This window comes from Trachurus trachurus (genome assembly GCF_905171665.1).
Source record: "Trachurus trachurus genome assembly, chromosome: 12".
Lineage (NCBI taxonomy): Eukaryota > Metazoa > Chordata > Actinopteri > Carangiformes > Carangidae > Trachurus > Trachurus trachurus.
Window position 1 is genome coordinate 5,507,848 of NC_139908.1, and position 25,167 is coordinate 5,533,014.

The 25,167-nt window shown below is 41.3% G+C and overlaps 2 protein-coding genes across 6 annotated transcripts in view; one reads left to right on the plus strand and one right to left on the minus strand.

Annotated features, from left to right (window-relative positions):
- kmt5aa (lysine methyltransferase 5Aa) overlaps window positions 1-5,428 on the minus strand; it is a 123,858-nt gene extending 118,430 nt beyond the window's left edge. The window contains exons 1-6 of the mRNA XM_083983843.1: window positions 5,198-5,428; window positions 3,505-3,640; window positions 2,485-2,785; window positions 1,638-1,725; window positions 1,367-1,426; window positions 418-608 (exon numbers count right to left, since the gene is read on the minus strand). Coding sequence (XP_083839969.1) covers window positions 418-608; window positions 1,367-1,426; window positions 1,638-1,725; window positions 2,485-2,785; window positions 3,505-3,640; window positions 5,198-5,206 — 785 coding nt within the window. The 5' untranslated portion in view covers window positions 5,207-5,428. The remainder of the gene's footprint in view (window positions 1-417; window positions 609-1,366; window positions 1,427-1,637; window positions 1,726-2,484; window positions 2,786-3,504; window positions 3,641-5,197) is intronic.
- Window positions 5,429-9,598: 4,170 nt separating this feature from the next.
- The window catches only part of sbno1 (strawberry notch homolog 1), a 30,350-nt gene continuing 14,781 nt past the window's right edge, over window positions 9,599-25,167 (plus strand). Inside the window, exons 1-25 of one of the 5 annotated variants that reach the window (XM_083983394.1) lie at window positions 9,599-9,787; window positions 12,448-12,567; window positions 12,660-12,758; window positions 12,880-13,107; window positions 13,207-13,342; window positions 13,868-13,968; window positions 14,101-14,197; window positions 14,303-14,463; window positions 15,323-15,456; window positions 15,559-15,649; window positions 15,752-15,913; window positions 16,030-16,165; window positions 16,255-16,360; window positions 17,403-17,556; window positions 17,658-17,840; window positions 18,500-18,597; window positions 18,700-18,851; window positions 19,982-20,188; window positions 20,274-20,450; window positions 21,090-21,259; window positions 21,394-21,525; window positions 23,187-23,322; window positions 23,442-23,554; window positions 24,486-24,557; window positions 24,647-24,746. In XM_083983394.1, the coding sequence (XP_083839520.1) occupies window positions 12,448-12,567; window positions 12,660-12,758; window positions 12,880-13,107; window positions 13,207-13,342; window positions 13,868-13,968; window positions 14,101-14,197; window positions 14,303-14,463; window positions 15,323-15,456; window positions 15,559-15,649; window positions 15,752-15,913; window positions 16,030-16,165; window positions 16,255-16,360; window positions 17,403-17,556; window positions 17,658-17,840; window positions 18,500-18,597; window positions 18,700-18,851; window positions 19,982-20,188; window positions 20,274-20,450; window positions 21,090-21,259; window positions 21,394-21,525; window positions 23,187-23,322; window positions 23,442-23,554; window positions 24,486-24,557; window positions 24,647-24,746 (3,265 nt within the window). In that variant the 5' untranslated portion in view covers window positions 9,599-9,787. Of the gene's footprint in view, window positions 9,788-10,348; window positions 10,871-12,447; window positions 12,568-12,659; window positions 12,759-12,879; window positions 13,108-13,206; window positions 13,343-13,867; window positions 13,969-14,100; window positions 14,198-14,302; window positions 14,464-15,322; window positions 15,457-15,558; window positions 15,650-15,751; window positions 15,914-16,029; window positions 16,166-16,254; window positions 16,361-17,402; window positions 17,557-17,657; window positions 17,841-18,499; window positions 18,598-18,699; window positions 18,852-19,981; window positions 20,189-20,273; window positions 20,451-21,089; window positions 21,260-21,393; window positions 21,526-23,186; window positions 23,323-23,441; window positions 23,555-24,485; window positions 24,558-24,646; window positions 24,747-25,167 lie in introns of those variants that run through there. The other 4 variants (XM_083983396.1, XM_083983393.1, XM_083983392.1 and 1 more) reach the window with 4 other exon arrangements.

Consider the following 25,167-nt stretch of genomic DNA (forward strand, 5'->3'; position numbering starts at 1 on the left):
AAAATCATTATTCTTATAATTATTTGTGAGGTTTTGAAATGTTATGATTGATAGAAACTGTCAACATTCACCAGTGGAACTCCGTTGTTTATCTACATTTAGTTTAATACTAATAGAATCCATTATTGATTGATTGATTGATTGATATCTTTATTTCGATCATGTAAACGACAATGTAAAGAAAATAAGAAAAGATAATAATATAATTAGGAAATAAGTGAACAGCAAAATTGTATACACAAAAAAGTAACATCTCATAAGCAATGCAGAGCGAAAAGGAGTAGGAAGAAGTATAAACTTATCTAATCCTACCCCTATAATTTTAACTATATGTTCTAATTAAAATCATAGCGCAAAGACATACATTTATTATTTCATTCCTCCATTATAAAGTAGAAACGCGTCGTTGTGCCGTACCAGTATGTTTTGCAGAGGTACTGGAAGTAGTACATGTAGCAGCCGGTGGCCGGGTTCTGGGCGTACTCGGCCTCCCTCGTCTTGGCGTCGGTGATCTGCAGCAGGTCGCCGTGGTACTCCACCACGTACTCGCCCTTCTGGAAGCAGCGGGTGGCGAACACCGCCCTCCCCTTTCCTTCTATGTGCTGCACCTGTAGGGGAGGGTTGTTTCCAGAAAAGTCCGGTTTGACTGAGCCAGAGTAAAGGGATAGTTCAAAATTTTGACAAATTGACGCATTATCCCTATAGTCAGTATAGCCGTAGGTTTGTTACCTTTCATTGTCAGTGCAAGCTATTTTTTAGAACAGAGCTGATCAGAGCTACGCTACGGAGGCTCATGGGATTTCTTGGTTTCCCTCATCAAACTCATCAAATACACAATCCAACAACTCCAAAACGCTCTGGTGGACAAGTTGTGACCTGCACATTCACCACGCTATGAGATAATAACACAACGTTACCAGACAGAGTTGTTTTAGAGGTAAATGCAGAGACTGCTTGATGAAAAACTGTCCCTGAAGGCAACACGCATCAGTGGTTTTGCATGAATTTCCCTCTAAAACAACTCTGTCTGGTAACGTTGTGTTATTATCTCATAGTGTGGTGAATGTGCAGGTCACAACTTGTCCACCAGAGTGTTTTGGAGTTGTTGGATTGTGTATTTGATGAGTTTGATGAAGAAATCCCATGAGCCTCCATAGCATAGCTGTAAGCAGCTCGCAGCTCTGCTCTGCCATTCTAAAAATATCTTGCACCGACAATTTAAGGTAACAAACCTACCGCTATGACTACAGGGATTATGGCAATGGGCCAATTTGCCAAAAATGTTGAACTATCCCTTTAAATAAACCCGGGTTTAAAGGTTTAGTGGTTTATGTTTTCTGAGACAGAAGCAGGAACCTGAACGCACCTCCATTCCTTCCTCTATTCCCTTTGTGATGAGGTCGTCGATGAGTTTCTTCTGTTCACACTGGGGACAGAAGAAAGCAACTTTATCACTCAGTCAGTCACAGATATTTGTGTTGTGTTGTTAGCATCATTAAAGCTACAAACATCCCATAATACACCAATAGAAAAAACACTCACTTTTCCACAAGTAAATGCCTCCATCCAAAAAACTAAACAAAACATTTGTAAAACTGTTGTATGTCAAAATAATAACAATAAAAATCTCATCTTACCTTTATTTCTGTTTTACTTTTTCTTGAGCTTCGTCTTATTGGGTAATAATCAGTAACTTTCCGGTTTTGGGAATTTTTCCCGTCTGAACTTTAGTGGAAAAAGAAGAAAAAGAAGAAGAAAAGAAATGTCACAACTTTCTCATCTACTAAAAAATCACAAACTTTTAAACTTATTAATATGCAAATATAAAAATTACCCATTAGGGCCACTGTAGTTTTTATCCCCCCTACATTTCTGAGTTTTTTCTTTGTCTTTTCTTGTAATGTGCAATTTTATCTGGCTTTTTTTTTTTTTTCGCTTTAAATTTCTGAGATTCATTGTTATGTTTTATTCTTGCTAATTTTTTGAATTTAGTTTTTGTAAATTTGCACCTTTTTTTGGTCTACGGGTATATTTCTGTTTTTCTTTTCTTGCAATTTTGTGATCATTTCCTGCAAATTTCAGTTTTTTTTTCTTGTAAATTTGTGCGTTTTTTGTGCTATTTTAAGACAGAATAAAGTCAGATAATATCCTTTTTTTCCTCTCTCTTAAATTTACAACTTCAACTTCAGAAATCCACTTTCTCTCCTCCCTCGTTTTCTCCTGTAAATCTGTTTTATTTAATGGTTGTATCTAATGGTTGCTGTTTCCTTTTGTGTCTGTATGAATGCTGCTGCTGCTGCGACACAATAATTTCCTTTAGGGATTAATAAAATATCTTGACCTTGATCAAATATACTCAGAAATCTAAACCACAGTCTCTGCTCAGATCATCCACTCCACATGAGAGAAATTTCTTTGTGCTTATCTATCATCCGGAGTCACAGATGCCGTGAATGAAACATTGAGCGATGAGGTTGCACGTACATTCTTCGAGGCGGTTTCTTCCCCTCGACCTTGGGCCGGGCGGCTCTCCTCTGGTGGCCGACTCCTCCTCTCCTCCGGTGGCCGACGCCTCCTCTCCTCTGGTGGCCGTGGAGCGAGCCGCTGTTGTCGGCGAGCAGGAGACTCAGGCTGTTGCCGAGGGGCAGCGAGGGCTCGGCGGGCGGACGGCGGCAGGTCTGAGAGCAGTAGAGCTGCGGAGGTGACGGCTGTTCATCTGACCAGCAGGGTGAACACGGGCTCTTCGAGGCTTTTGGTGTAGTGCTGATGGTGTTTGTTCTCCTGCCTGGAGACAAAAGGAGAGGGTGAATTATCAAAACAAAACAAACACATAGATCTTAAAGGGATAGTTCAACATTTTGGCAAATTGGCCCATTACCATAATCCCTATAGTTTTAGCAGTAGGTTCGTTACCTTTAATTGTCGGTGCAAGCTATTTTTTTATGCTACGGAGGCTAATGGGATTTCTTGGTTTCCTTCATAAAACTCATCAAATACACAATCCAACAACTCCAAAACGCTCTGGTGGACAAGTTGTGACCTGCACATTCACCACGCTATGAGATAATAACTGAACGTTACCAGACAGAGTTGTTTTAGAGGGAAATACATGCAAAACCGCTGATGCGCGTTGCCTTCAGGGACAGTTTTTCAGCGAGCAGTCTCTGCATTTGCCTCTAAAACAACTCTGTCTGGTAACGTTCTGTTATTATCTCATAGTGGGGTGAATGTGCAGGTCACAACTTGTCCACCAGAGCGTTGTGGAGTTGTTGGATTGTGTATTTGATGAGTTTGATGAGGGAAACCAAAAAATCCCATTAGCCTCTGTAGCGTAGCTCTGAGCAGCTCATGGCTCTGCTCCGCCGTTCTAAAAATAGCTTGCACCGACAATTAAAGGTAACGAACCTACTGCTATGACTATAGGGATTATGGCAATGGGCCAATTTGCCAAAATGTTGAACTATCCCTTTAATAATAATAAAGCAGAGCTGGGCTTGAACTGACCTTCTCCCTGCCACTGAACATCGTTCTGCTGGGAGTTTATTGCAGGACACCTCCCCTCCTGTGTCAGCTTGATCATGTTTTCATCCAGACCCGGTGATGTGCAGCTTAAGACTGTGACTGAGTTGCATACGATGTCCTGAGGACGAGCAGAGAGAACAAGACAGGGTTACTGCAAAATGAAACTTAACAGGAACATTTCAGGAAACAAGACTGAAGGAGGATCTGATCAGTTTTTTTTGCTTTCACTTCAATTTTTTCATCTGAAAAAACATCACAATCTCTCAATTTCCATTTAATTTAAACCAAATACAATTACATAGTTGAGCTGTTGTCCAAAATTATTGTTTGTATCATGTATGTATCAATCACATTTTATTTGTACCTTTCAAGTCATTTGACAGCAATTCAAAGTGCTTTCACGTAAGAGGTAAAATCAAGAGGACTTGGAGATTAATGCACATAAAGGATCAAGAAAAAATAGAAATGACCAGTGATATAACAATAAAAAGATTAAAAACAAACACAGCAGTAATAAACGAAAGAGAGAAGATAAAGAATAAAAGATAAGAACGATCGATCGATCAGACAGAAAAATACAACAAATACAGATAAAAGTATTAAATAAGGTAAAGGTAACTACTAGAGCTGCAACAATTCATCGATTAATCGAACAATAATCGATTATTAAATTAATCGTCAACTATTTTGATAATCAAATAATCGGTTTGAGTAGTTTTTCTCTGATTTCAGCTTCTTAAATGTGAATATTTCTGGTTTCTTTGTTCCTTTATGACAATAAACTGAGTATCTCTTTGGTTTGTGGACAAAACGAGAGATTTGAGGACGGCGTCTTGTGGTTTGGGAAACACTGACTGACATTTTTCAACATTTTTTAACATTTAAACAATCAACAGATCAATCGATAATGAAAACAATCCTTAGTTGCAGCCCTAGTAACTCCTATAAACCATAGGATGTATCTATCACTACATAAACCCCAGACTAAAAAGGTTTTCAGTTAACTTTTAACAATCTCTTTGCTGTAGGTTGCACAAATACTGATATTATATTGGAGAATCCCAATGGTTTGTTTTCTAATCAACCAGATCTCCACCCTTATGGACAATAAAGACTATTATTATTATTATCATCATCATTAATACTATTATTATTACTACTACACTTAATTGTGGTGCTATTTGTGTGTTATTTTGTCCCGGAGGTGTGGGAGGGGCCCTGAGGAGGGACCACGCTGCTCCACACCCACATCCACTCCCACAGTCATTCCCTTTAAACACACACACACTCAGGCCTGTGACTCCTCATCATCAGCTTGATTAAAACAAACACTAATAAACCTGCTTATTAAAAAAAACCTACAACCTCCTCTAAGAGAGAAGTGAGTGCATCAGTTCACCCTGTTTAACACCAGACATCAGTGTTGTAACTGTGTCCTTTAGCCAACGGCCACATGTAACGTTCATTACGAGCTAATGTTAGCAGAGCACCAAAAAAAAAAGAGAGAGGCTAATTTAGAGCCACTGTAACTACAATAACGAGCAGGAAAACGTGTGAGAATTGTGATATTAGTTTCTGTAATACAAAAACACACTAGTCTCATTGTGAATTAGAGTAAAAAACACCCACTTTAGCTCGCTCGTGTTCGGTGTTGATGCACGAACATCAAACTTACCCCGTTCATGACTTTTTGTTTTCGTGGCTCCGACTTCTCTGTTTCGAGGAAGAAGGGGGAAGAATAATATTAATAAATAAATGAAATATTCCGCCGCCTCGGCCCCGGTCCTCCCGCTACTGAAGCTCCTCGGACTGTGTGTGCCGCTGTGCCCGTGTGTTGGGGTCGGGTTGTGCGGTGTTGTGTTGTGTTTAAACTGCCAGCAGCTTCGCCGATGCAGCCTCCGCAGCCCCGCAGCTCCGCTCCGCCATCTTTTCTCCATGGAAATGAAGCAGAGCGGAGACGGAGCAATGTCGCCCCCCTGCGGCCTGGCAGCGGTACTGCACCCACAGGCTCATTGCATTACATTACATTACATCCACCATGTGTAGTTATTTATTTATTTAAATGATACAGTTCACATTTGCCCTTTTTTTTTCTTTCACACCTTTTTATTGTTTTTTCCCCCCCCTTTCAAACATAATACATCTGTTCATTTGTATATTAACAGTGGAAGCACAATATGAACTCGAACCCCTTCCACTCTCTCATATACTGAGACCATACACACATTGTCACGATCTTGTATATATGAATACACAAAGGTAAAGAATATATATATATAAATATACATACATAATTATATGCACATATAAACACATATACATTTTTTTTGTGATCAACTTTTTTATTTTATTTTATTTTATTTTATTTCATTTCATTTCCATTCATCTATACCCCTTACTCCTCCCCCTATCATGAGGGTAACATGAAACTATGAAAACCATTACATGAAAGAAAAAGAAAAAGAAAAGAAAAGAAAATACACACATTGTAAATATATTCTCAAATATATTCAAGTAGCCTCAAAACAGAGCTTTAACTTCCTCAGCTGCCACTTCCAAATTCTGTATAGTTTCTGTCTTTGCCATTTGAACTCGGGCACTGGAGATTTCTAATAACAGAATTTCATAAAATGATACTTTCCAGAGACACGTTTAGAACATGTGGTGGTTTCCATCTCTTTGTCAACATTTTCTTTGCTGCGGTTAGGCCCGCACATATACATTTGATTAGATCAGAACACAAGCACACTGGAGCCGATTAACACAACTTTGCTGGAAGTAATAGTCAGGTAATGTTTACACTGAAATGGAGAAGAGGGAGTAACTGAAAGCAGGGATAGACTAGGAGTAAAGAATTTTCCTGTAATCATTTGTCAAGGTGAGTGGGATTTACATGACATGTGAGAGCAGATAGGATTGCAAGGATGATACCCTATTGTGTATTTAAAGTGTTTGTGGAAAGGTCCCCACACATTCAAAAACTCTTTGTATGAGTTATGGATTCACATTTGCCCTTTTAAAACAGTTTCTCAAGCGTTATATTGTTTCCTTCTACATGTATTTTTCTTATGTTTACCTTCATTGTTAATTAATTTCTTCTGATAGTTTCTGGTATGGAGAAGCAGCAAACTAAATCGATTACTTGTTCATTTTTGCATGTTTTTTCCCCCTGTTGTTTAGAATCAGATTCAGAATATACTTTTTTGTCTATCTTGTATCTGTATATTTTTTAAAGGTCCCATATTATGCAAAATGCACTTTAGAGCGGTTTTCTATCAATAATATGCATCCTCGGCCTGTCTACAATCCCCCCTGGTATGAAAAAAGTTCATCCTCTCCCTTTTTCGCTTTCTCTGTCTTTAGAAAATGTGTGCTTAAACAGGCCATGTTGAAGATAGTCTGTCGGTGACGTCACCGACAGACTCGACGCCACCCCCTAGGTTGGTGGCACCGCCCCCGGTGAAGGTTTGCCACGCCTGAAGAAATTTTCTAAACCGTGCCATTTTTTTCCCCTGCTTGTTAACATAGTGGTTGCTCTGTTGTTAGCTGCACACACAAGCGCCAAAGTCATCAGATATGACCACATTTCAATCAATAAATGTATTAAAATGAACAAACTATGCAAGTCTGGTCGCTCCTCCCCTTTATTTACGTAAATGTGGTGATTTCAGTACATAGCCCAGCTCCTCCTCACTTTTCATTCAAACAAACTAATGCCACTGCCACAGTTGTTAAATTTCATCAATGAGACCAGCATTAAATCTCCTAAAAATAATTTAACCAGCCAGCGGTAAACCTCTAAAAGCATGCGGATACGTTACTTCGCTCGTTTTCTCCTCCGGGAGGAGGAGATGTCCGTGCCGGCAGATCAGCTCAGTAGAGCGGCTGCTGCTGCAGCAGACAGCCGCTGCCCTGGTGCCCGGTCGGGGCTCACACAGACTCTAGTCTGCACTACTCCCAGGACAGACATCGGAGCAAACTGACCACAGACTCTGGATTAAACTTTCTTGCAAACTGTGACGTGTTAACAGCGCTAAAGCCAGAATTAAAACAGGTTTTAGCAGCTTCTATGGCTGTTCGTTTGCCGCGAAACGGCGACAGCCGATGCTAATTTCTGTTAGCCCGTCTATGAGGTTTCACATTATACGTTAGCATTAAGCTAAGCGGACTTTATGCTTAGTTGTGATACTGGCTGTGTGTGTTTTGAACGTTGTTTCAAGCCTAGTTTGGGACTATTGGGAGCTACATGAACCACGAGACCGCACTGGCGGCGACGTCAAGAGCTGTCGCCACGCTGTAATATCAATCGCTCTGGCCATAGTGATACATCCACCCATAAACATTAGCCCATGCTACCGTTAGCCACATCCTGTCCCTGAGGCAGAATCTTTCCTACTATGGCCACGCCAAGACCCGCCTTACTTGGCCTCTGATTGGCTGAGAGGGGCAAGGCAAGGCTGTGACAGACGGAGCTCATTAACATTTAAAGGTACAGGCACAGAAACAGCTTGTTCTCAGGAGAGCTCATTTGAGCGACTTTTAGACAGCTGCCATTCAGGACCACGGATCAGTTTGGGGCAATACATTTCGAATACAGTTTAGTTGGACGTCTGACAGCTGAGTGAAACTGAGTAAAAAGAGTATAATATGGGACCTTTAAGTGTCACTGTGATACAAAGAAAGGACTAAGACGAGACCAAAAAACTACTAAAATTACAAAGTCAAGACTAAAATCAATGAGACCTACTCAAAGACAAGACTAAAACCCCTTCCCCAAAACAGAGCGATGACACTAAAAACTTTCTAAAAAAATACAATAATAAACACACACTGCAAACACTAAAACTTGCAATCATTCCACACATACTAAGAATCAAACTCCAACACTCATAATATTGCACAACACTTCAGCTGACATTATTAATTCATATTAATTATCATTAATGTGCTTGCTAGTTTTTGCATCACTGTGAGTTTTTATGCACTCATATGCATACTTACATGACTGCTTGTTTATGTCTGCTTCATATCTATTTTACAGTAATGTATTATGTGCCGCATTTCCTAAAAGCTTAACCAGGTACAAGGATGGCACATTTTCCCATATTTTTAGAATAGAATATAAATATTTTTATTGCCAAGAGCAGTAAAGGTCAGTTTACAGCACATGGAACATGACATGGTGTCAGGTCAAGGTCAAGGTTTCCTTATTGGTACCAGATGGTAAATTTGTTGTGCAGACGGTCGGTCGGGAACTCAGCAATCCCAATATAAAAGACATAAGACATCATGAACAGACAAATCATACAATAGAAGAACAATACAATCATCCATAAAAGAATAAAATATGGTCATAGAAAAGTTCTTTAACATCACCCTGGAAGTTCAATATGAACGAAGTCACCTTGTGGCCTCACTATTAGGTGCAGACACAAAGGTACAAAAGATCAAATAAAATAGAATAAATGTAAAATATTTGTGTGCAAAATATGCACTATATATTCATAAAAAGAAGAATAGAACAACTCCGGGTCCATAGCAAAACATAACACAACAAGACATAACACAACAACAGACACACAACACAAACAATAAAAGAGACTAAAGCTAAAACATAGAGATAGAAATATACATCACTGATATCAAAAATAGAATTACTATAAAGTTAAAAAGAGACAACTGTACCAGTGTCTCCAGAACAGAGATTGATATCAGATAAATATAGATACATACAGAATACAATTATTTAATTATATATAAATAAATATATATAATTATTTCAATAAAAATAAAAAGTAAATTTTATATTTTTCTGCTCATTCTTTGTTTATGGTTTTTCACCACCCGGCTGCAGTCATCAGATTAGACACGAGGTGCATCAACGGAGGAAGCTGTCCGCGAGGAAGAAACCGCTGTCGTCACTTCCGGCGAAGACCTAGCGCGGTCACGTGACGTTGCATTAGCTCGGTGACTCTGCTTATGTTTTGTCGTTTTTACATTAATGTTTTTAAAAATGCCGTATTTCTCGCTTCGGTCGGTCCACTCGGAGGGAGTGGCTCCGAGGCCGCCGCCGCGAAAGGAGCCGTTTACACCGGCGTCGGGAGCGGGAGTTTGCGGGGGGAGAGAAAAACCAAACGGCCGCGGCCGCTGTTACGTCACGTGACCAGCATGCGGCGGAGCGTTTGATAAAAAAAGATGGCGTGAGCGCGGCGGAGCGGAGAGGACAACAACCCGCGGACCGACCGACCGTCTCACCGACCGTCAGGTAACCTCGCATCCTACCGGGGAGAGAGGGAGGGAAGGGGGGGCACAGGCATTTAACACAAGCCTTACACCTCCGCGTTTAAATCGGAACAACTTGACGTCGTGTTTTTGACACACGGGAGGTTTTTTTTGCTGGTTATTTTTTTTGTTTTTGTTTGATGCGACAACGGTTAGCGATATTAACGGCTGCTAACGGTTGCTAACGTTAGCTATGGCTAGCGACAGCGATGACACTGCGCGAGAGCAGCAACAGCAGCAACATCAACAACAACCGTGTTAGCAAACCGAGCCGATTGTAGCCGCACAAACACACAGACACACACAGCGAGCCTCACATATTGTGTTTTTTATTTTTTGGTAACCCGGAGCTTTCTGCTGGAGCTACATTTAACGGTAATTTCAGTTTCCTCTACAGCGGCAGTAGCAGCGGCAGCCGAAGCGGCAGCAGCAGCGTTAAGTTAGCTAACGTCAAACTTGTGTGTGTTTTTAAAACGTTAACGCAAATGCTCGCTGTTGACGCCCCAGAGACAAAGTTACAAAAAAAACAAAACAAAACAAAAACACACACACACTGGGTAATAATAATACTATTGATAACAGTTAAATGCATAACGTTAATGTCACCACCTGTGAGGTCGACACACTAGTTACTGTGGGGGCGAACCGAAAGAAACCGATGACATTGGTGACATTAACAACGGCTGGTTCGACCACATTGTTTCAGTTTTAGCTAGTTTCCACCACACAATTAATAAACACCACTGCTTCGTCTTTTATTTTGTAAAGCAATAATGAATGTGAAAGTGTCTTTTTAAGCTAATAGCACCGCTAAGCTGGCTGTGTCACCCTGGGCTGAGCCAGGCCAGTTATAAGCTGGTATGACACAGTGTCAGTCAGCGGTTAGCTCGCCTCTTACCGAACCCGCGCGGTGGTGACCGTTTGCTACCGTTGATGCGCCGCGCGGAAGGACGGAGGTAGATAGATAGATAGATCCTGTTTGTTTATAATAATTAACCGGCTGAGGTGATACTAAAGAGTCCGGGGGTGAAGCGGATGTGTTGGCGGCGTGTTGGTTCAGATTGTGGTAAGTTATTGTAGTAGAGGAGTTGGAGGGGGAACTACGTTTTAGTTTAGTCAAAGGGATCAGGAAGTTGAAAGCAGGGCAGCGCAAACACGTGTCTTGTTTTGGGTGAAGAGTCGGGGAGTCAGATATGGTGTGTAAATGTGCTTTTCTTTACAAGTCTTATTCCTCTGTCGTTAGTGGGGTCTTTTTTTTTGTTTAAATGGCGGATATCCCGAGTTTGTGGTTTCATTTTGAAGAGTTTCATTTTCAGTTTTTTCCCCCATGTGCGGTGTTTGATCAGATGCGGTGAAGCGAAAACATTTACAATAGAGACGGTTTGTTTTTCTTACCATTGGGTTGAAATAACTTTGTCTGTGTGTGAAATGTGGACGACAAAGGCTTATCTTTTTTTATCCGTTTATATATTACATGTAAGAATGTAATGTTAGTTCATTTTTGTCCAGAAACTGGATTTTTAACGCCCCTGTCATGCTTGTTAGATCCACACATGTGCTCATACATGTGGTTCCCATAGTTTTTTCTAATATCCAGGGCTGCAGCTAACTTTGTTTTCACTGTGGAGTACTTGATTGATTTCTTTGTTAAGCTTTTTGTCCACAAAATGTTGGGAAATGTTTTTGAAAAAATCCCCAAACATTTACTGTAGTTTTCCAGCCTCCAAAGTGATGTAGTGTGTTTCCTACTAACTGGCTAAAAGTCCAAAATATTAGGTTTGTTGTTATGTGTGACAAACAAAAAGTATAAAGTCCTGCAAGTGCATTTATTTATGTAGTCTTTTGGTCCTATAACTGTATTTATTGTACTCAGTAAACATGCACATCAGCAGCATCTATTAACTTGTGTTGCTACGTAAATTATATTTAAATTCAGTTCTCCAAGTAAGAGAAACGTTATGTTTTTTATTCAAATTTACCTGTAAAACAAACAAATACAAAGTCTTGTATTTCCGTAAAAAGCGTGCAAAGTCGGTTTGTTGTAAAATAAACACGAGAGAGACTAAGCATCAGTGGCTTCATGTTTCTTTTGTTTTATAAAATGACAAACAATGAATTTACTATAAGAACTATTAACAGTGAATTTTCTTTCAGTTGATTCATTGAGTATTTGTAACAGTTGTGTTTAAATTACTGTATTGTAAATTATTATAATTAACATGCTCCTCTTGTAAATGTGAATATAAGTTAACAATGAGACGTCATGTCTGAATTTTTTTGAGTTTGTCAAAGCTGAGTTACATCACCACTTTTTGAAAATTTGAGATAACAGCAGTTTTTTTTATTTGTTTGTTTTAATAAATGTTGGAAAATGCAGATCACACTTTCCTAAAGCTCAATAACTGGTGTTCAGATGGTTTGTTTTCAGAGGGATTCAGATTTCTGTCGTAAAACAAACTAAAGCTGAGAAACCAAACACTTTGGAGTCTGGAAACAAAAAAGATTTGCTTGAAAAACATCTCGGCATTTAATCCCATTTGTTTTCATTCGTCACGTAATCTTGTTTTTCTTCATGAACAAATGTTTGTCGGCGCTGCTGCGACATGATGGATGTTAATAAAGTTTTATTAATTTGTCTTGCAGATGGATCCTGGACAGGATTTACTCCTCGCTGCTCTGAGTGAGAGCGGCATTTGCCCAAATGATATCGGCCTCTTTGACGTTGATTCTCAGGATGTTGCACAGCCCTCTACAACCCAGCAAGTAAGACGATCTGTAGTTTGACGTGTTGCTGCATCTGCACCAGAGGAGATGTTTTCCACCAGTTAATGTTGTGATCTCTGCGTCTGCTCCAGTCTATCTCCATCAGTGCCCTGGATGTTGGCGTGGGGGCAGAGACGACGGAGGTTGCTCGAACGGAGTCACCAGCTCCAGTCCCTATAGTTACTATCAGGGTGAGATTACGGAACATGATGTTCTTCTGATTAATTATTGAACACTTGAACGCCTCGTTGTTTTGTGGAATGAATTAAAATCGAACTCTGTCTCTCTCTGTGTGTCTAATGTCTCCAACAGCACAAACCTCAGCCATCAACCACCACATTTGTCTTAAATCAGCTGAATCAGTTGCCGTCGCTGGGAGCTGTCGTGACCAAACAATCAGTGACGAACCCCATCAAACACACCATCACCGTCACCAAGGTGGTGCACGTTGCTAATTCAGCCCTGCGAGGTTCATCCACCCCCTCCACCACAAATGTTCCCCCGTCGGCGTCCACAGTCGTGCCTTCTAACAGAGAACAGGTCCGTCGCGTGTGGAGAGAGAAAGTTCAGAGCGACACATCGGAGTTAAAGTCGTTCCTCCGGGTTGTTAATGATCACGTGTGTTTTTTATTTCTACAGCAGATCCAGCTGAAGGATCTTCTAAGGACCGGCCATGCGAAGAGCGTCGGCCTAAAGGGCAGCAGCCTAATGGAGCTGATGAAGCTAAAGCCTCCGCCCGACATCGCTCCACCCGTGGCAACAGCTACAGGTCCAAGTGAGTTATTGAAATGTGCAATTAAAACCAGAGAGTCGTGATGTACGATTTTAATCATCCCTGTTTTTGGAGGCGCCTCAGAAATGTTAAAAAGAGAAGTTGAAAAGAACCTCAGAGAAACTAAGATAATGAGCTAAAAACTGCAGAGCTGGTTATTAATTCTTGGTGGCGTTGATCCTCCTGGTGTCTCCTCAGAGTGAGTTGATGATTTTATAATTATTGCCCAGCGCAGGTTGAAGTCCCAGCACAGAGTTCACACAGAACCAAACGGTTTACCTGGTAAACTGGTGAAGAAAACAAAGATTATATATGTTATTAGAAACTGTAAAGAGAAGGAGTTGTGTACAAAGAGGAAGTCTTTGATCAGAGTTGTTTGTTAGATTTTGTCAATAGAATTTAAAAGACGCTTCGGATTGAGCAGCTCGTTAGAAGTGAATAAATAAAGTATACCAAATGAGAATACAGATGACTGCCACACTTCAGTGTTTGTGTCACTGTTTCATTAAAACATCTGTTTGTTTTCAGATGATATCAACAACGGGATCAAGAAGGAGGTGATGGGTAAAGATCCGGCCAGGATCTGGATCAGCGACGACATCAAGATGCAAAACTTTTCACATCCTCTGGTGAGCGCTGGCTCTGGTTGTTTTAATTGTCCGTTTTAGAAACACACATGAGGTGCATGCGTTACACGTACTGCAGCGTTTACATGTGAATATTGAGGGAGGTTATTGATCAGTGTGTCGATCCCTGTGCAGAAACCTCCTGGGATGAAGGAGGAGGACGAGCCGGAGGAAGAGGAGGAGGACGAGTTGGGTCACGCAGAGACGTATGCAGAGTACATGCCAATGAAATGTGAGTGGTACTGTTTTGTTTTCTTTCAAATATATGAAGTCTTATCTCTGTTTGTCGACTCGAGCTGTGCTGATTGGCTGCTGACCCGGTGGTTTGTCTCTGTAGTAAAGATCGGCCTGCGGCACCCCGACCCCGTGGTGGAGACCAGCTCGCTGTCCAGCGTCAACCCTCCAGACGTTTGGTACAGACTGTCCATCCCAGAGGAGACCATCGACCGGGGCTGCCTGTCGGCCCTGCAGCTGGAGGCCATCACCTACGCTGCTCAGGTAAACACTGTTTTCAATTTATTGAGATGAAACCCGGGTGAAAAATTTAAATTGAGAACTTCAAGTTAAAACAGAAAATGAAATTAGTTTTTTATTGAAAGAAACGGGGAAGAAACAAACATGTTTTATTCAATATCCAGCATCAACCTGAATAAAATAAACCTACCACTGTCTAAATCCTTCTCTTATTCAGAAGTTAATTACACCGTAATCAGAGGTTTTAAACGTGGCATTTATTCAAAAGTCACATTTTCGAAAATTGCTTTTAATATTCTACTTTTACTCTGCAGGACACTGGGTTTTGTTTGAATATAATTCATTTTTCAAAGTGTCTGTGGGGATCCTGAAACCCCCCCCTCCTCCCTAAACAATGTATAATTAATATCCCATTTTAAAATGAAGATCGGTGCCAAAACCAACACCCCAGGTTAACGCTTTGTGTGTTTTTCTTTTTCTTTTTTAATGGTTTTGTGTGAGTGTTAATTGTAGGGCTGGGTATTTTGCATGTTTATCAAAGAGATTCACAGAACTAATTCTGCAAATTGTACAAGGATGGAACTCCCTATTAATGTAAATATTAATGTTTAGGCTACATTAAAAGTTGACCCAAAAGCAGTTACATTATGCACATTTATTTAACATGAACAACTCTTTAGTAGAGTTTCATATTTCATTTCTTATTCGTACTCAATATTCTAACTAATTAACAGGAAAATACAAACATAAAAAAGATCGATCTAAGGATTTTATGAATAGATATTGCATCTTTAAAATGAAGATCGATATTAATCGGAAATCTTTTTTTTTTTTTTTAACCCAGCCCTAGTTAATTGTGTCTGATTGATTTCCTGTGCTGCAGCAACATGAGACGTTTCTCCCGAGTGGCGATCGAGCTGCATATCTGATCGGTGACGGAGCCGGTGTTGGGAAAGGCCGAACCATCGCAGGGATCATCTATGAGAATTACTTGTTAGGCCGCAAGAGATCGCTTTGGTAAAAACCACAAACCTCCTGGATCATATTCAACATGGCCGACTACAAACTGTTGTGTTCGACCTCATGTTTCTGATGTTTCACCTCCTTTTTGTTTTTTAGGTTCAGTGTCTCTAACGACCTGAAGTACGACGCTGAGCGGGATTTAAGGGACATCGGAGCCAAAAACATTCAGGTTCACTCTCTGAACAAGGTGAGTCACCGTGACAACAGAAGTGTGTGTGTGTGTGTTTACTAGATGGTTGAAATGTCAAAATGTGACTCAATTGCTTTTTTGTTTTGTGTTTGTTTTCAGTTCAAATACGGCAAAATCTCCTCCAAACACAACGGGAGCGTGAAGAAAGGTGTGATTTTCGCCACTTACTCATCGTTGATAGGAGAGAGCCAATCAGGAGGCAAATACAAGACGAGATTCAATCAGCTGCTCCACTGGTGCGGGGAGGACTTTGATGGAGTCGTATCCTCTCATAGAAACCAATTAAAGTCAATTTACGTATAAAACAAAGTCATTTAAACGGGATGTGTATTTGTGCCAGGGATGCAAACTGACTTTCCTTAACCAAACGTCTCCAGATCGTCTATGACGAGTGTCACAAAGCCAAAAATGTTTGTCCGATCGGATCGTCCAAACCGACTAAGACTGGACTGGCAGTGTTGGAGCTGCAGAACAAACTCCCCAAGGCTCGGGTTGTGTATGCAAGTGCTACAGGTGAGTTAGTGAGTCGACAGCATCAAAACGTTGGGCGTGGAGGGAGAACCTGAGCAAACACTGGAGTCACTGAGCTGGTTTCTGTCCAGGTGCCTCCGAACCCAGGAACATGGCCTACATGAACCGGCTGGGGATCTGGGGACACAAGACGCCGTTCAGGGAGTTTGGCAACTTTATTCAGGCTGTCGAGCGCAGGTGAGTTTCTCCTTCTGTTGTGTTCTGTAATTCAGATGGGAGGAGAGTCGTCTGTGGTTAAAGAGGAACGATGCAGGATTTTTACCTAAACTCTGCTAGATTTTTACCATAATTAAACAGCTTAGGAGTAACTGTGATGGTTTAATAAATCCATCTGCAACTGCAATGCTGGGCTTCAGACAGACTTTTTTTACTTGGAGCACAGTGGCCCCTCACCTAAAATAAAATAAAAAAATTGGAGTGCAAGTAGAACATTTAGGGGCGCTTACCACATAAAGCAACTTGCTAAGTAAATATTCACATTTCCTTTTCATTCATGATCCTCAAACACATTGGCCTGACACCTATAATGATTAACTGGTTGCACAGGCACAAGTAGATCAAAATTTTCATTTACTTGCACGGTCTCAAAATTTAGGGGCAAAATGCTCCCAATTAGGGGCAGTTTCGAGCCCTGCCACAACACATGTGTTACACTCCCGCCATGTGTATGTCCACTCCCGCTCGCACCCGCAAACTCTGAGAATCTATGCCCGCACAATAATAGAGATCATTGATTTTGTGTCTTCTCCCGTCCCGCAGGAGAAAACACATCATTTTAAAGGCTATTAATAAAGAGATTCATGGGGTTGTTTGTTTGTTTGTTTCTTTAACGTTTCACGGAAGTGTCCGAGACAAGGAATAACTTCTGAAGCAGACGTTTCATTTACCTCACTAAATTAAACACAACGGTCACGTCTCTCAGCTCACAGCAGCACAAAACTACCGCACGCTGATTGACATCACCTACGGTCCAGTGTCTGACAGAGAGACTGGAGGGTGACTCAGCGATGTTACATTTCGTTACATTTCCTGGCTTGCATGTCTTTTGACACACTGGTCAGGAATAACGCTGCTATTTTGTTGTTTTCATTGAGTTTTTAATCAAATAAATCAATCCCCGATCCAGCAGTATTTTTTTTAAGCAGCCCGCTATCTACTGGACTTGTAAAGTTCCCCTTTAATGTGCTCTTTTTGTTTTGTCTTTTCTTCTCATATCCAGAGGTGTTGGTGCCATGGAGATCGTAGCTATGGACATGAAACTCAGAGGGATGTACATAGCGAGGCAGCTGAGTTTTACAGGTGTCACTTTCAAGATCGAGGAGGTTCCGCTGGCTCAAAAGTACATCTACATGTACAACAAGTCTGTGAGGCTGGTGAGTGAAGGACGAGGAGCCTGTACCGGTTAAACCGTCCCTGTTGGTTCTTTATTTCATGCTTTTAGATTGAAAACATTTCTATTCTGTGTTCCTCTCAGTGGGTGAGCGCTCGGGAGAAGTTCCAGCAGGCGGCGAACCTGATGGACGCAGAGCAACGCATGAAGAAGTCTATGTGGGGCCAGTTCTGGTCGGCCCACCAGCGGTTCTTCAAGTACCTCTGCATCGCATCCAAAGTTCGCAGAGTGGTGCAGCTGGCCAGAGAGGAGGTCCAGAACGGGAAGGTGAGGCGCTGCATGACAGACGGAAGAAACAAAGGAACCACAAACATTCCTGGTGTTTCTATTTTTCATTTCCACCCAGATTGACTTCAGATTGCTATATGCACATTTAACACACAGCAGTTTACAGCAGGGGTCTCCAACATGTCGCCAAAGGCCGCCTAATGAATCATACATAAATTTGAGAACTTGTGAAGTTAACGGAAAAGTAAAAATATGTATTATAGAAGTGAAACACACATTTCAGGACCGCTGACTCATCAGAACAGACATGTCCTGTGACTTTCAGGCTTATTTCATATTTAATAGAGGAGAGACAATTTCAGCTACCAGGATGATGGAGGCTAAAAACAAACTATTTTCATGAATGTTACAAAACATTTTCATTTTGTAAAAGTAGAGGAAACAAGGTTGGCGACGCCTGTCTCACAGTGACATTTTATACTTTGCTTTGCTCTCTTTGAATGAAACGATAATAAAATTAAAGAGAAATAAGTCCAGAAAAGAAAAAAAAGATCAGTTGCTCTCCGAGCTAAACATCCCACTCTGTACTGGTGAAAGTTTGTTCTTTGGAAATCTGGGTAGAAACAATCAGACCTGAGCCTGGTTGGATAAATAAAGGCCATGACCACTGTTTGATCAATCTGCTGTTTGTGTTTCAGTGTGTGGTGATCGGTCTTCAGTCCACCGGCGAGGCCAGAACTCTGGAGGCCCTGGAGGAAGGAGGAGGAGAACTCAACGACTTTGTGTCGACTGCAAAGTACGGACAACACCGCAGACGGTTTTCTACCCTCGCTGTTTAATCAGGGTGAAGTGAGTGTGGCTGTAATAAAACTCGTCTGTCTGTCTGTCTGTGTTGCAGAGGTGTGCTGCAGTCTCTGGTCGAGAAGCACTTTCCAGCTCCAGACAGACAGAAGCTTTACAGCCTGCTGGGCATCGACCTCTCGGCCAAGAAGACGCCGTCTCCCAGTGAAACGGCAGCACAGCTCGACCAGAAGGGCAAGAAGAGGAAAGGTAACACAGGGTTCTTACGGATCCTTAAAAAGTCTTAAAAGGCATCGAATTCAATCTAAAAACAAGGCCTTAATTGGCATTAAAATGTCTTAAATCAATTTTTCAAAGTCTTAAAAATGTTAACACTTGGTAAGTGGGATTTTATGGTTGTAATTAGTCTCAAATCTCAAAATAATTGGTAACATTCCGACAGTGAGAAGTTAGTGGCGGCCGTCAACGCTAAATTTCTCACCGCCACCAGCTCCCGAGTCAGTGTTGGTTTTTTTTGTTTTTTTCAGACTTTTTATGCATTTATTTTGAAAGGACAGCTGGAAAGAGACACAATCCAATGTTCATGTAGCAGTCACTTTACCTTGGATCACATAGGAAAGTGGGTCAAATTGTCCCTATAACCCTGTGTAATTGATGTGGTGTTTTTATTTCTTTTTTCTGCATTTGTGTTTATTGTGAAGTCGGTCTTAAATTTCATTTCAAGTGGCTTTAAAAAAGTCTTAAAAAGTCTTAAATTGAACTTGGCTTAAGCTGTAGGAACCCTGTAATAGGAGTTAAAGCAGAAGTAAGTGATATATTTGTGTTAATATAAGTCTTAAATAGTTATATCTTCCGACAGCAATCACTTACATAGAGTGTTTGGACTGAAACACGGGTCTGTCAGTCCCTCTGCTCTGCTCTGAGCCGAAGAGAAAACATTTATTGTATCCTACAGTTTTTATCCAATGAGGAGAGAGAACGGCATGCAGGGCTGTGTGTGCAGCCAAGGGACGCCGTGAATGTGGTGACGTAGCGACGAGGACTGTTATGGTGCGTTCAAGGAAACTCGTATTTTTCCGACCGTGAAGTCGTACCAGTTCGATCTGGTACGAGTTCACGGGTCAGAAGTTACGAGTGGCCGTTATAGTGACTTTCACCGGTAAAACAGGTCGGAAAAACACGAGTGGGTTGCCTGAAACGCTACAAAGTCGTAAGTTGTGACTTGAAGCTGTAATTTACGATTTCAAAAGCCTGCCTGGAACGCAGCATTAGCGAAAACGACCGGACCACTTACTTCTGCTTTAAAAGAATAAAAGAATAAGACCGAACCTGTCAGGAAACTGAGATATAACTGATGTCTGCGACGACGCTCTGTCCAGGTGCAGACATCAAAAAGCAGCAGCAGAAGAAGAAACCTCGCAAACACGGCGGCCTGTCGGGCACGAGCTCGGAGGAGAGTCAGTCCGAGGATTCAGACAGAGAGTCCGGGAAGGACAGCGACGACAGCATGAAGTCGGTGAGCTCGGCGGACGAAGACGACGACTTCAACCCGTTCAGAGACGAGTCGGACGACGACGACGAAGACGGTAAGCACAGTTCAGGATCGAAAACCTTTTTTTTTCCTCTCTCAGACTTAGTGGAAACCTGTTAAAAAAACCTTCCTGTGTTTAGATCCGTGGCTCATCAGGGAACGTAAGGAACCAAAGAAAGGCAAAGAGAAGAAGAAGAAGAAGAGGAGGCGGAGCATCGACCCAGACTCCATCCAAAGTGCCTTGTTAGCCTCCGGCCTCGGCTCCACCAGGCCGGCCTTCACCGCCCCCGTCCCCCCCCCCAGCGCCCCGGCCCCAGGTAAACACAACATAACACATCACAGCACAGATAACTAACTAACTAACTGATGGGACCTTTATAGAGTTAAAGGGATAGTTCAACATTTTGGCAAATTGGCCCATTGCCATAATCTCTATAGTCATAGCAGTAGGTTCGTTAACTTTAATTGTCGGTGCAAGCTATTTTTAGAACGGTGGTGGACAAGTTGTGACCTGCACATTCACCACGCTATGAGATAATAACACAACGTTACCAGACAGAGTTGTTTTAGAGGCAAACGCAGAGTCTGCTTGCTGGAAAACTGTCCCTGAAGGCAACACGTATCAGCGGTTTTGCATGAATTTCCCTCTAAAACAACTCTGTCTGGTAACGTTGTGTTATTATCTCATAGCGTGGTGAATGTGCAGGTCACAACTTGTCCACCAGAGCGTTGTGGAGTTGTTGGATTGTGTATTTGATGAGTTTGATGAAGAAATCCCATGAGCCTCCGTAGCGTAGCTCTGAGCAGCTCGCGGCTCTGCTCCGCCGTTCTAGAGATAGCTTGCACCGACAATTAAAGGTAACGAACCTACTCCTAAAACTATAGGGATTACGGTAATGGGCCAATTTGCCAAAATGTTGAACTATCCCTTTAACGAGTGTTTGTTTGTGGGTTAGTGAAGGCAGAGAGTCCGGACACCTGTCTGACGAGTCAGGACGCCGTGGAACACGCCCAGAAAATGAAGAGAGATCTGCTGGAGAAACTGGAGCAGCTGGCAGAGGATCTACCTCCCAACACGCTGGACGAGCTCATCGACGAGCTGGGCGGGCCCGACAACGTGGCCGAGGTGAGAACGCCAACCTTTCTCTTTCTTTATTACTGCCCGTTATTGTTGTTGTAGTTTTAAAGCTGGATCAGTGTTTGTTATATCTGACCTACATTGTGTGTGTTTGTTGTTGTTTTTCCTCTGCCGTGCTTCAGATGACTGGACGTAAAGGTCGCGTGGTCAGCAACGACGACGGCAGCATCACCTACGAGTCTCGCTCGGAGCTGGACGTCCCCGTGGAAATCCTCAACCTCACGGAGAAGCAGAGGTTCATGGACGGAGAGAAGGTAGAGACAGAGTCACAGAGGAAAACATGTTAATCATCACTGACTGGAGGTTTAGACCCAAGATCATTCACTCAGCGTCCACACTTTATATGTTTGAGACTAAGAAGAAGTGATACGTTAGTTAGTTATTTATTGAACAGTTTTTGTTAGTGGTGACACATCTTCACTGGCCACACGATTCAATTCGATTACGATTTATCAGTCTACGATTCAGTTCGATTCAATTATACGATGCATTTTGATGCATCCTCAATTTTCTATGTTGCTACACGTGGCTTCATTCATCAATTAACATAAATAGTCAGATAAATATGATAACTAATTTAAATGCATTTCCACAATACAGCAGCTTCCTTGTAGTCTGAACACACAAAGGCCTAGGCTACTTAAAGGTGCACTTGTTAATTTCTCCAAAACAAAATCTAAATCCTGGCATTGTGCTTTAAGATAAAATAAATCACTGTCCCTGTTTGTGAACAACATCATCATTCAATTATTTGAATTTAAAAATCGATTCTGTGACATAACGGCATCGATTCAGAATCGTCACGTTAAGAATCTCAGTGCATCTTTGAAATGATTATTTTCGGTGACTCTAGTTTTTGTAATGTCACACGACACTTTGACTGATTGTGAAGCTTTACTTCACTTTATAAATTTGCTGCTGCCGCTGGAGAATAAATGATTGTTATTGGTCCAGACTGCAGCTCGATCTCATGATGTGAATAATGACAAACAGGATGAAGAAGAAGAGGCGTCTTGTTCAGTAACACAGTTACTGTGAGGTCGCCATGTTTCATTAGCAGCAGCAGCAGCAGGAGGAGTGTTGGTGTATGTTTTTGTCTGACTGTCAGAAATCTCCTCAGGGCATTTCTTCATACTTGGTGCAAACATTCACTTCAACTCAGAGATGAACTGATTAGATTTTGGTGGGAAAAGGTCAAAAACCAAGGTCACAGTGAGGTAACAAGACAAGAAATGATTCATAATTATGAAATGACAGTCTTTTGTATCTAAATGCTGAAAGTGCAAGTCACTGTGACACTGTTATTAGGGAGTAAAAAATTCCATGAACCAGTGAATCAGCTGTTATTACTCATGTTTACATAAACACATGTCAAATATGGTTCAAACACTTGTGACAGTATTTTACTGCGTTTACTGGAGGCTCAACGTGTCAAATAAATAACTTTTATTATTCACAATGTCCTCAGAGCAGCTCTGCAAGGGAACTCTGGGAAAATGTCAATAAATTAAACAAAAATCAGTAGAAAGACACAACACACACATTTATTTTTCTCTAGTGGATCAGATTGGAGTTCAGCTGCAAAGTCTTCACACACTCTGATATTGATATGTCTGAGAAAGGCGCCTGAGTGATCGATCCGTCCCCGTGTCTGACCGTTACTCAGTGCTGTGGCTCAGAGACGAGTGTGTGTGCAGCTGGTTTCCTATTAAATGCAGAAACTACCTAAACGCCTTTATTCATTTTGCTGTCGCACAACAAACAAAGCAAAAACACACCTGAGCTGAAGGAATTCAAACTGTAGCGTCGACCCAAACAAAAACAAATCACCAGAATGAATCTGATCAGACAAAGCGGCTGCTAATTGTTGTTTATGTGAAAAATAATACTGGTTGTTGTTTTTTCTTCTTCCCAGAACATAGCCATCATCTCGGAGGCGGCCAGCTCAGGAATCTCCCTGCAGGCCGACCGGCGGGTCAAGAACCAGCGGCGGAGAGTCCACATGACGCTGGAGCTGCCGTGGAGCGCAGACAGAGCCATCCAGCAGTTCGGTCAGTGGAGAACAAACCTCACGCCGCTCCGTCTTTCAGTCTCTCATGTAACTGAATAAATGGTGTCAGCGTGGCTCAGTTTGTATTAAAGATTGTGTTGTGTGTTTGTGTGCACACAGGGAGAACGCACAGGTCGAACCAGGTCACGGCTCCAGAATACGTCTTCCTCATATCGGAGCTGGCGGGAGAGCAGCGCTTCGCCTCCATCGTCGCCAAGAGACTTGAAAGCTTGGTAAAGACTCGTTTAACTCTGCTCAGTTAATTTCATTTTTTTAATTTATTGGTTTATTTGAGAGGGACAGTGCAACACTGTAAGTGAGCCAGAGTTAGCCAGTAAGGCTAGTTTTCATCTGTTGTCCCTGGCCAGATGTTACAGGCAACCTAAGAACCAAAAGAAACAATTACAGGGTATCCGTGGGGTCTTGAAAAGTATTAAAAGGTGATAAATCAATTTTGGGAAAATTAAGACCCTTAAAAAGTATTAACAAGTCTTTTCGGGACTTTATAAAGTCTTACATTTTCAAGGTATTTTTTCTGAATTAGCTGTCCAAGAGTTTGGGTCCTAAAAAACATTGTGAAAGTGTGTGAATTTATTCATTTTATTAAAAACCAAAGATGAACCGGTACATAAAACAGAAAAGAAGATTGTTGTTTTTGTTTTTTGAGTGGAGCAATGTTTTTTTTTTTTTTTTTGATAAACTTTGCCTTTGATTTATTATCCCAGCCTATTTTGAATTATGTTTTATCATAGTGGTCTAAAGTCTTTATCACAAACTAAAACTGTTACGTTAAAAGTGTCACTGATGTGAATGGTTACAGCTTGAAGTGGCGGTGAGGTATTGAAAAATATTGAGAAGGTCTTGAAAAAGTCTTAAAAAGGTTTTAAAATTAACTTCAAGATTCCTGTATATACCCTGAATTAAGCAATGCATTAAAATACAGCTGAAATGACACATCAATTTACCTAAAAGCTCATACTAACAAATAGGACATGTACATAACAGAAGGCAGGCGACACATAGCAACACTGACATGCAGATTTAACATGCAGACAGAAAAAGAAAAGTAGATTACATTTGGTACAGATAATACATATAGCTATGACATAAGCACAAACAGTTATGAAACATGTTGACTCAACTTGTGGCCGTTGTGTCCGACAGGGCGCTCTGACACACGGAGACCGGAGAGCGACGGAAACCAGAGACCTCAGCAGGTTCAACTTTGACAACAAGGTGAGTGGAGGAAGCTTCTGTCTGAGTGTGTAGTGTGTTGTGTCGTTTGTGTGGTTTTAGTGTCTGACTGGCGCTGGTCTGATCCGCAGTACGGCAGAAACGCTCTGGAAATAGTGATGAAGTCGATCGTGAAGCTGGACTCTCCGCTGGTGACGCCGCCCTCCGAGTTTAAAGGTGACTTTTTCAAAGGTACGAGTCAGACAGGGATCGGCCCCTTCTCACTCTGACGCTCACACTGCCTTTAATTTTTTCGTGACTAGGGACGTCACGATAATAGATTTTTTTTGGTACGATTATTGTCAGAGAAATGATCATGGTATTACGATTATCACGATTATTATGCATTAAGTAATTTCACAACACTATGAATGTGTAAAATCAAAATATAGTTAAAATATACATTACTAATTATACAATATTTTAAATATCTATCTATGACCAATTATTAATCCGCCAGGGGAAGTGTTTGAAATATTCAAGTCATTAATTGTCATCAATACCAAATGTTTAATCTTTAATTTTTTTAATTACAAATGACACTCTAGCATTTAAATTCCTACCAATTCAATGCTACGTTAGGTAAATGAATGAATGAATGAATGAATGAATA